This window comes from Atractosteus spatula, chromosome 3 (genome assembly GCF_055471065.1).
Source record: "Atractosteus spatula isolate fAtrSpa1 chromosome 3, fAtrSpa1.hap1, whole genome shotgun sequence".
Lineage (NCBI taxonomy): Eukaryota > Metazoa > Chordata > Actinopteri > Semionotiformes > Lepisosteidae > Atractosteus > Atractosteus spatula.
The window spans coordinates 31,354,924-31,366,990 of record NC_142708.1 but is presented as its reverse complement, the minus strand read 5'-3'; the positions used below and the strand labels follow the sequence as shown (position 1 = coordinate 31,366,990).

Genomic DNA, 12,067 nt, shown 5'->3' with positions numbered 1-12,067 from the left:
GTCATGAAAGAGAGTTCCAGTGGAAGAGTCATCTTGTATGATGACCTAGAAACATCCATGACTCGTATTTGCTTGAAAATTAAAGGAGGCTTTGATTGAAAGAAACACTTTACTTTAAAAAAATGTTTTTGAAAAAAAATATTCCAACAGCACAATGTTTTAATTGTTTTTAGCACAACACCTTATCAGAAAGGTATTAATAAAATGCCATACGTTCCGAACACTAGGAGGATGTCTGGCCTAGTTATGAAGTATGTGGTTTTTCAGTCAAACACTGTACAGGTCTTTTCTCGACCACCCCCAGGAAGGCAAAGCATATATTTGACTATTTGCATTTAGTACACTTCTCTGCAGTTTTCAACTTAAATAAAATTGCAAAACACTATTTACTGAGAACTCCACTTTCCAGGGAAGTGCTGGAAAGATGCCCCTTGTTTTGTTTTCCAGTTCAGGAAAGTCGATGTCAATATAAAATCCAGGGAAGTTCAGATGATTCCCTATAGAATACAGTCCCAAGAAAAAGCTGGTCAGTCAGTATTCTGTTATAATTAAACAATTAAATTTTCAGGAAAGTCTTAATAAACATATAACACAGAAACATAAAATATATTCGGATTAATTAACAATAAGATACAACAGTAAATATGCTCATAGGAATAAGCATGCAAACCCTTAGATTCAATAACTGGTGGTGCCTCATTGAGCAGAAATTACTTAAACTTTCCTGTAACTGTTTATCAATCGGTCGCATCACCTTTTATTTTGGAATTTTGCACCAGTTTTCCTAATAGCAGTGTTTAAGGTTGGTGACTTTTCAGGATTTCCTTGCATGAACGACTCCTGCCACACCATTTCAAAGGGATATAGTTCCAGAATTTAATTTGGCCAATCTGAAATGCTAAATTCCTTCTTCTTTAGCCACTCTGTTATAGAGCTGCTTATATGTTTAGGATGACCGCCTTCCTGCATGACACACTTTTGGCTCGGCTCAGCTTCAGCTGAGGAAGGGGTGGCCTGACTTTCTTCTCCTGGATTTGCCGATACATTGTTGGTTCTGTCAATAGTGGCAATCTGTCCAGCTCCTGAGGATGCAAAGCACCCCATAACCATGATACTCCCACCATATTTGACTGACGGGATTTGGCTCTTCTGTTGAAAGGCAGTGTTTTGTTTTCATCATATTTTCTCATTGAGACCAAGAGGTTTAAGTTAAGGCTTGTCTGTCCAGAGAAAATTCTTCCACAAGTCTTGTGGATGGTTCAGATGCTCTTTGGAAAACTCAAAGAGGAGCAGCAAGGTTCTTTTGCAATGGTTACTTCCTGGCTATTTTTTCCCCATGAAAACCATTCCCATTCAGTCTTTTTCTGATTGCTGAGGGATGAACAGCAGTGAGAAAGGCCTACAGATGTGTAGATGTTACCCTAGGGCTCTTTGTCACTTCCTGGATGATTTTCCAGGTTTCTCTTGGGAAGATCTTAGTGAGACAACTAGTCAAGATGATCAGAATCACCACAGGTAAAAAGAGCCCCAAATGCTTAAAATGGTTTTCAGACTGATGAGCATTAACTACACTTTCCTGAAATCTTTCTTGGTCATGGCATGATGTGTTTTCTTCCTAACCCGTATGGTAAACACCAAACTTGCAGTTTCTGTCCATAATATAGGACAGGGCTAACCAAACCCCATCCTTGTTAACTTGGTTACCATTTAATTATCCACATGCTTGTAATTAAACCCCTTAATTGGACTAAGTATAACCAGGTGTTCACTTATAAATTCATATACACCGATTCTTATCCCCCCCCCCATATCACTGTGTCTCAAAAAACACTGAACTGGTAAATATAAACCATTTTGGTTACTTAACAAAAGGCCTGATTAAACTAGAGTATCTTGGGAAGAACTGAAATTCCCATAATTATACTGGGGACTTTCTTGGTACTGTATCTCTTGTTTTGTTCCATCATCTTCCATAACTTGGCTCCAAAACAATGACCGAAGAGTTATACTGGCTTCAGTGGTCATTCTGTTTCTGGCATCTGTGGCACATCAGTGTACACAATGGCTAAGAATGCTGCCTTCAGGGCACCAACCAAACCCAGACTTCTCTAGAGTATCAGTATGAAGCTTGTCTCTACTGAGAAGGGCAGAGCACTTTTATAGACATTATCAGGTGGGTATCCCACTTTCTGCACTCGGGACTCCAATTATAATGATCCTTTTTTAAAAAGAATGGTGACAATAGCCTTGGAGGCAGAGTTTAAATCCACATAAATCATGTTAGCAACTGGAGATCAGATCATGCAGTGATTTCTCAATGCTGTCTAGTGTTCTTTGTGTAGGCACTGTAATATAACTAAACTGAAGTAAATGTTAGAAATTAAAAGCAGTGTGCCTTTTTGTAAACTTCTACATAATACCTCTACATGTGTTTGCTTTATCTAACATTAACATTTATGCCTCTTGCACACTAATCATTTATGGTGACTTTTTATGCATTTCCATCCTCCCAAAACATGTAATTAATGATAAGGTGAAATTCTTAAAACATACATCAAACATGCAGAGAAAGGAGACTCAATATGAGCTAAAATGACTACCCTCAATGAAAAAAAAATCAATGCACTCTTGACTTTTTCCAATCCTAGTTTTCTCCTCACATAATCAGTATCTCTGCTACTGTTTTTTTAATTCTCTTGTTTATTAATGATTGTTCAGCTGAACTGGGATGACCCCACCACCACCAACATTTCACTGCAAGTAGCTATGTTATTGGACCAAACTCCCTACTGAGCACCATGTATACACACACACCCCCTAACCACTGCACACATACCCAGAGTGGACAGCAGGGTCACAGCGAAGTCTGCATCCACACTGAGCTACTGCAGTGCAGCCAGCACTCTGTAAACACTCTGAAGCGTCACTACAGGACACACAGCACTTAGTACGGTCACACTTCCTCTCGATTCTATATTAAGCTGTCTTTTGAAATGGTTTATTGTTCTGTTGTTCCGTGCCTTCTTCCAGCAGAGAAGCATATGCCAGTGCTAATTCAACAATAAACAATGGGCCCACAGCTCCTGTTTAACTGTATGATTTCAGCCTTGTTAATTATTATGAAGCTGCATGTAAACCTACACACTTTACCTCCTTATTGGATTTTGTTTTAATGATCAAGTCTGATATTGGATCTAATACCAGGTCTCACATATGGTTCATAAATCCTACTAGATGAGCTCCAGGAAGCCAGCAAATCAAAGCCAAACATTTGGTCTGAGCAAATGGGATAAAGTCTTTTACAAGCTAAATGAAGCACTATAAGCCTTGGAGACCTGTACCAAATCCTAAATGTTAAATTGATACACTGACTACTTTGACCAACAAAAAAGCCTTTATTTCATATATATGGAGAGAGGGCCTACATATAAGGATTTCCTGCACTACTGAACTACTATACTCCTACCTGATAAAGGTGGGAAATAATAAAAAAGCGATTAGATTTCAGTGGAATAAAGCTCAAATCTTTTAATATTGTGAAAGCTTTAAAATTATGAAATTGTGCTAGGGTTAAAGAAGAGGCAAGAGCACTTCCATACTTTGTTTTGCATCCTCAAATCAAAATCCTCTGAGCTCCCCGAGACCAGAAGACGCCCCTGCCACAGCACAGATGGAGCTCTATGAACACAGGTTCACTAGCTGACTATGACTGGGATTCCCCAAGCAGTGGTGCACAGTTGGCTGAGACCCACCAGGGGCAGGATGGGATTAGTCAGCCAGGAATCTATTGGCTCTCAGTGAACCCAGGAGCTTCTCAGATCAGTGAGAGATGCACCTCTCCTCTTATTAGTACTGAACCTTCAGTAGTGGTGAATCTCTGGTATGAGTCTATGGCATCTGTGACGTATTAAAAGACAAATAGCTGAAAGAGGAGTAGTAGGTCTGCCTATACCTCCTCATTCTTCCCCAATGGCAGTCTGAGTGTTTGAACAGGTAGCTACAAAAAACAGAGATGCGAAAAATGCACAATCAGCTTTTCCAAAATTGTAAGGGATCAACAAAACATATTGCAGATTCTAAACTGAAAGAAAATTAGAAATGACCTCTTGGAGGTTTAATTATTTTTCAGAGCTGTGTCCTTAAAAAGTGATGGAATTTAAATACAACCAAAATCAATCTCTACTGAAAACAGCAGGTCTGAGAAAAAAAATTTAAATGTAGAAGAAAATGAAATTAGAAGAAAAGGTTTAATTTTCTAAAGGTTTAATTTCAGCTGTAAGGTCACATATGAATTACCTGCACCTGCACCCATTTCATGGCACAAAAACCTTAGTGAGTACGAGCTCACGTTAGAACCATAATGAATTACACAGTAATTCTTTGGGAAAACTTTGACCTCTCTGGCACCTTTAGTAGAGTATGCTGATAACTGATGCTCTCAGGTTGAAAAGATAATTCCATTACTATCTAATCTATTCCTACAAAACAGACAATAACTTTATCAGAGTTAGGGTTTATCGCAATAGGATCAAAGCTACTAGCAAAGTTTAAGTCTGATAAACTCTGCAAACTGGGCAATATCTATTATCACATGTTTACAAGAAATGCCACAGTGCATTGGAATTGCACTTTTTATATAGAAAGACTCTAAACGTTTGTAGAATTGTAGAAACACATTACACAACAGTATTCAAAAATGAAGCAATTGTACCCTCTCCAGGCACTTTTATTATTTAAGAACAAAGGAAACCTGCAGACATAAATACAGTAGCTAGGGAAAGTAAAAATCAATAAAGATGAACTGCTCTAGTTGCTGAAGATTTAAGAAAAGCCTACATCATGTGCTTACATGCCCAAACTACTGGACATCCAGTGTTCACCATCAGAAGTCCAAATGCTTTCGACATCCACTGAAACTGTGCAACTCTCATATGATAGCATTTGGAAATGCAAAACAAACAGGCAATGGTGACTTGTGTCATATTTATCTATCAGGTTAGAGGCAAGCACTGAGGTTCCAACCACAAAGCTAAAACAAAAATTCTTTAAGGAACAAAATCAGAAACCAAACAAATTAACACCTGGAGCAAAAACAACATTAAGCATTTCATTTATCGGTTAACAGCACTGTTTTCTTTCAGCCTAAAATATTTGTCACCTTTGTTTTTGAATATACAGTATTCTGGAAAACATTTTCCATGCTCCGTATTTGTCAATATTATAATAGTATGATGGCACTACCAGCTACTGCAATTGAATATTCCTATATTCTCCAAACCCAAATAATGATGTGCTTGTCCACTGGTGTCTGAGCTCCAGATGCCACAACTAATGTAAACACTTCCCACAGATCTGGTGAGTAGGCCATCCCACTGCATAAAGGTCGCACTCCTTTCTCCAGAAAGCCATTATTAGTCCTGCTGCTTGTGTAAGTTTATGTCAGAATGAGCCCACAGGAAAGTCAGCATGTTGGAATCAATCAATTTTATTTTTTATACAGTGCCTTTCAATCCAGAGCACCTCCAGGCATTTTATATAAATATACATGTAAAACATGTACAGCAAACAGAAATTACAAAAAGATGCATAAATATTAAATTAAAAGAAAGAATTAGGTTAAGTTTCAGTAGCTGATGAAAGTAGTGCCGCACAGGTAGGCCTAATCTCTACAAGTGGACTTCTGCAGCAATTAGACAGTCCTGTCCAGACTTTCACACTTTGTCCTGCCCATGGACTGGTCTGTTGTGTGGAATTTACTGCTCTGCACACATCACAGAGCTCTACACAAAAGTGACACACAACGGTGATGAACAGTGCTGAGCATTGGACCTTTGTGCAGTGTTCTGACTCACATCTAATCACATCTCAATGGCTTGTACTGTAAATGGGCTGTTGCAAAGCTGTCCTTTCAGATGCTATGGAACAGGTAGAGTGAAAATGACCGTGAAGATGGAGAAAGGCAACAGTCTCTTGATAAAGAGGGCAAAATGCATTTTCACCCGGTTTGACATTCAAGAGGTTACTGTAAATCTTAGCCGCACAGTGGCTAGCATTACAGCATAACAGCAAAGATGGGGCTCTGTACTCAATTTTTGAGGTGATATTGGTGTGGAGTTTGTATGCTCTCCCTATGTTTGCTTGGGATCCCTCCAGGTGTTCTGGTTTAATAATAATAAAACTATTTTATAGAGCGTTTAAAAGCAGCTTCTTAAAGCACTTTGCAGAAAAAAAGTAAAAATTAAACAGTTAAAACAACACAAATGACAACAAAGATAGGACGTAACAGCACAAGGAAACAAAGGTTTAGGATGCAGCAGAAGATGCACAGGGGTAGACACAGACATCAAATTAAATACTTTAGATTGATAAAAATTATTTCTGAGTCTGGATTTGCAAGTGCTCAGGGAAAGCAACTCTCCGATATCTTTGGGGATAGAACTGCAGAGCTTAGAGGCACAGCAAGAGAACACCCATAGAGTGTAGACGAGCTTGGGGACAGACGGGGGACCACAGTCAGATGACCGAAGGCTGAGAGCTGGGGTGTAGGAAGTCAGACAGGCACTGAGGTGCCAAGCCATGTAGAACCTTATAGGTTTCCTCCCACAGTCCAAAAACATACTTATAAAGTTAACTGGCTTCTGGGAAAACTGGCCCTAGTGTGAGTGCATGTCTCTGTGTCTGTGTGTGCCCTGCGATGGACCAGTGTCCCATCCAGGGTGTAACCTTTCTCGCGTTCGCAGATTGCTAGGACAGGTTCCAGCTCCCCCACAACCCTATATAGGCTCTGGCTTAACCATGATGCTTTATTGGGAAAAGATAGATAATGGACGGATGGATAGTAGTTAAATCACCTCATTACTTGAGGCCATCAACTCTCCCTCACTTAGTAATTACATAACATGATATGTAATGATTGTAAAGTTTTTGCACATACAGTACAGTAGGTGTAATGTTTGCAGAATGTTTTTTAATTATAATCTTTCATTATTTTGTCTAATTGGGTCACACATGAGATAGAGAGGAGACGTGACTAAATGAAGCATTTCCTTTTTATGGTGAAACACTGATGCCATTTCTTGAGAAACTATGCATTTATTTATACAAATAGATGACATCATACCTTGCAACGGTCTTACTGTATTTTCCACTGTCTGTGCAAGGCTAATATAGAAAACAATGACATACGAATGCTAATATAGTACAAAAAAAAGGTATAAATACCAGTATTAGCCAGCATTGGAACTCACTCAAAACAAAGTGGAAAAGAAAATAAACATTTAAGTTCCTGGCTATTTTACATGTCCTGTTCATGTTTTAGTTTTATACAGTTCTTAAAAGTGAAATAATATAACACAGTATTAAAGGTAAAACTTCAAATCCCGCTTGGTTTAATATTGTGGATGCACGGCAAATAAACATGCAACTAGCTTAAATTTCTAGACGGGGGAGGGGACAGTTTGTTTATGCAGCTGAGAATGCTTACAGAAGAACCACAAACAAAACAAGGACTTTGCACCATTATAGTACTGAGAAAGAATAGCAAATTGAGTCAGAGCTTGAAAGCAAAAAATCTCCCAGCACACCCCATCTTTTAGCAACTATATCAACTACAATGCATTTTACTGAGTAAATGATAAAAAAAAGATGCTTTCAGATTCAGGTTATGTCACTACCTATAGAAATATGGAATATATAAAGGTCCTATAAAAAGAACCATGACAAATTTGCCCCAGGTTCACTGCATTGCTGCCTGGCCTTCTGGAACAAAGAAATGTTCAGCCTTAACTTGAAGTACCATTACAGCCCCTGAAGCACTGTAACAAAATGTCTAATAACCGAAAAACATTTCTAATGTTTACAAAAATATCACAGAAGAAAAAAACAGTTCACATGAAAATCTGCAGCTAGGTTGTTCACTGGGAAGAACAGTAACAGTGTATTTTGTAGAACTAAAAGAAAAACAAATAAACTAACAATTCTTACATTGTAACTTTTCCCTAGAGTACCTCTTAGAACATCTGAAATCCCGATTGAACCTTACATAGTACAGCATATTTCTTTCAAGTGTAGTTCAACAAGTCAGTTTTTTTTTCTGATACTACTTTTTTTTACCAGTAGAATAAAAAAAAACGTAACCTTAAATTATCGGCTTTGCTATCACTGACATCACTTTAGTAATCTAAAAAAATAGTTTTAATGTTGTGCATATACTGTACATGTGAAAAAAGGTCACTAAGACTTCTCTTCTCTATGTAGTATTTTACTATGCTTAAAATAAATGTCTGAAAATCCTAGCACAACAACAATCCTCAACACCATTCATTTCAAATCTGTGTAAATTATCCCACACCAAAGCACAATCTCATAGACAGAACATAGGCCGCTCACTGGACAAAAAAACTGTAGCTGCCTAAGAGCTTACAGTAGATGCCATAAAAGACTGCTCCAAGGTGAGTGTGAATCAGGTATGAAAGGTGAAAGCACCTGACAATTCTTGTCAGACTGGGAAAAGAATGACCGAAAATCGATACTGTAATTATTTAGTGGTAAAAACCTTGTAAATCCACCCAGCTTAATATTTCAAGTTGCAGGAGCAATGAATCATTTCTCATGTTCTTTGGTGGCACCACCTCAAACCATGCTAAATCACACAACACTGGGAAAATAGAGAAGCACAAAAGTAGGCCTACACAGAGCTCAAAGCCTACTGCACTTTTAAAACATTGCATAACGGAGCTTTAACAGCTGGACAACAACCTGTCCTTGCACAAACACTCTCTCAGAGCTCACACAGCGGACTTGTTTGAAAAAGTCCAAAAGGCAGGAGGGCAAGGTAACACATGCTCTCTGCTGCATGGCGCAAAGGGGTTTGTCTCTAGCTGTGCTTCCTCTGTACACCAATGATGTGAAGACAATGTCATCCATACACCTGCTTTTGCGCATGCACATGATCCTGACACCTGTGCTGCTGAATCTTACTACAGTCTGGCTCTCCTCTGTCCCATTCTATGCTTTCAGATACTGTATATGGGATCCACAAGTAGCTGATAAAACTGCGTGGCTCTTTCAAAATCCATCACTTCTTACGAGTTCCCAGATTGCTGCATGCAAGTTTAGGTTTCGCTCTAGCTTCTTACAGTACCTGATCTAGTAAATGAAAGTCCTAATGCTTACCAGATGAAAGGCCTGGCCTGTTTTAACCTTGGAAGGCGTCTACTGATTTACGCCAGTAACGCTTAATGCCAACTCAAAACTACGCCAGTTGTAAAGAATAATTGTTCACAGTAACGACCAATTAATATGTCCATTCCATTGTGAGCGTTGAACGGAGGCTTCGTACTTTATTTAACCCACACTCTGGTCTCTTGTAACCCTGTCACTCACGACCTTTCTGCAGAAAACTAAACTTTTTTTTTTCATTACTGCAGCTTCTGCTGCCTTAACCCACAGTCGGAATTGGCATTCTTACAGGATAGCTAAGTGATATTAAGCAATAGGTGAGATCAAAACACGACTCAAAAGCATGGTGCAAACATTTAATGCAAATTTTCTCCAAACAGTAGCGACACTCAAAAGAAAACGTGAAGATCAGGTTGTTTTAATTAAATTACATTACAAATTTGCTCTGTGTTAAACAGGATGTGCACCTCCGCTGCTCTGAATAAGTTACAATGTTAGCAACCCCTCACGTAAAATAATTCTGCATTTACGCCAGGAAAGGCAGCCAATTAAAAGTAATTATTAAACACTACACGATTAAAAATAAAATTAGTCTGAAGACATTTACGTTTCCAGAACGATGTTTACAAACTGTATTATACCTTCTACAAACACCTGTTTTCACCTTGTCACCTTCCCGCTTCTCAAAGTTCTTCCAAAATTGAAAATAACTTGCTTCAATAACTGCACACTAGAGTAAGAAGCAAAAGAATAACGTGTGCGCTGTCCCCAATGGCCTGTAAAAACTTAGAAAAGCTATGCGAAACGACACCACACCTACGAAACTACCTGCGCTCCATTTCCTAACATAAAACGATGTTGTCGCTTTAAAATATGCATGCAAATCTCTCTCATGCCGTTCGTATGGATTGTTCAGTAAAGCAGAACCTAATGGAAAAGAATAAAGTACTTACATCCATAACGTGGTCTGAGTAAGTTCGTGTTTTCTTCATAGTACATCCTGTTTCAGTTACTCCAGTGTAACGTTCTTAAAAGTTGATGAAGGAAATAATTGTTTTCTGTAGATGTAACTGATGGCAGGTTACACAGCCTGTCTTTTCCGGACCCTGCACTATTTTGGGATTGAACTTTATGTTGAAAGTTTGTACGCTTACAGCTACACGCTCCCGAGCCCTCTGCACCTTCTCCTCTCTCATTCACAAACCCCTTCTTCCCTTCTGTACGCACCTTTGCTTCGCTCTTGTCACAGAGCTGAGCATACCAATCGTTTCCTCTCCCTGCCCCGTTAGCTATTGCACGTTTTGCTCTGTTACCACAAAAGAGAATACCCCCTAGCAACCCCTGGTGGTACATTTAAAAATACTTCTGTATATTTTATCTGCCGAGGGCCTGGCACACAAAGGCGGGAACCACTACTCCACGTGACAGCACATGGTTAAATATTATACATCATGCGGTTAGCAGAAAGGAGCGGAAAGCAGGCTTGTTCTGTGTTTTAAGAAACGGGTGTTTCGAGAGACGCATGCGTTGACACATGTTTTTGTTTTGAAAAGGCATGACAACCTTAATGAAAGGAAATGCATGCAAATAGTGCATGCTGGGTTATGGTTGAGGGGCTGTGAAAGGTTTTAGGCGGATGGAGCATAAGCTATACTTTCCTTTAATCCTCATTTTGATTAAGGTAAAAAAATAAACATTTCATAAAGTTACATATTAAAAACCAAGGTACTCTGTTACAGAGACTGGAATAAACCACTGTACATGTTTGATAATTAGAAAAGCCAGATGAGAATTTGCCCCGAAGTACAAAAATGAAGGTTTCCATGCTGTTTTAAAGGTCTTAAGCAGTTGTCTAGGCTTCTGGTTTTTTTTGCACAAAAACAAAAAATCTGTGTAATATACACTAATTCTGGAATTCCGAGTATAATTGAAAGACTTCTAACTAGGCTCCAAGGTGATTTGTAGGTGACTACTTTTAAAGAAATGAATGTTGATGTGTAATTGTTTAATTAAGTTCTCAATTTTTTAACAAAACCAAGATGACACATATCTCTAAATCAGGATGTCACTTTAATTTGGGCAATAAACTTTGGATTGCATGTGCAATAATTGCCACCAAATGTGCTTCCACCAATTACTGAATTTGTGGGTACTCTCTATAGGTTTTGTTGACATTGTCTATAACTTATCTCACCCTTAGAATCTCCAGTTTAAGCATTCCTGGTTTAAATAAAATATTAAGTTTTAAAATGTGTATGCATCGTTTTGTTATTTTACACAGACACAGCTTGTATTGAATAGTCCAAGAATTTAACATATTATACTGTATCTATTATTTACATTTATCTCACGATCACAAATAGAAATTGCTTGGCTGCTAAGCAAAATAAATATAGACTTTGCTGTCGCAATAGTTTTGGAGGACACAGTAAGCATATGATTCTAGACTTTTAATAGTCTTGGTGAAATCAGTTTCTTACAAAATGTCTCTATTATTATTTGTGAGGGCCATCTGACACCAGGGCCTAACTCAGTATCCAAGACATCTAAACGTCTGTCATCCCCCACTGCCAAGATATTTAAAACAACTCCATCAGTGGGAACAGCCCTGCTAACTGTGTTTTGGATCCATCAGCATGTGTTTGTTGCTTGTTGATGTCCTGTTCAAGGTGATAATGTGAAAAGGAGGCCATTCATCATCAAAAACAGCCTGGGTGGCTGCATCAGGGTGTAATCTGAAAGCACAATAGCGCCAGGCTACACACTATCACCACACCCTTGAGCATCTGTGCTGTTGTGAATGGGAGAGGCTGGCATCTATATCTCCCATCCCTTAAAGAAGCACTTGCTTTGTCTATCAGGTGATACGCATTTAATGACAAAAGGT

The 12,067-nt window shown here is 38.6% G+C and overlaps 1 protein-coding gene across 1 annotated transcript in view; it reads right to left on the bottom strand.

Annotated features, from left to right (window-relative positions):
* The window catches only part of iqgap2 (IQ motif containing GTPase activating protein 2), a 115,895-nt gene extending 105,467 nt beyond the window's left edge, over positions 1-10,428 (bottom strand). The window contains exon 1 of the mRNA XM_088910362.1: positions 10,134-10,428. Coding sequence (XP_088766488.1) covers positions 10,134-10,179 — 46 coding nt within the window. The 5' untranslated portion in view covers positions 10,180-10,428. The remainder of the gene's footprint in view (positions 1-10,133) is intronic.
* Positions 10,429-12,067: the final 1,639 nt, after the last annotated feature.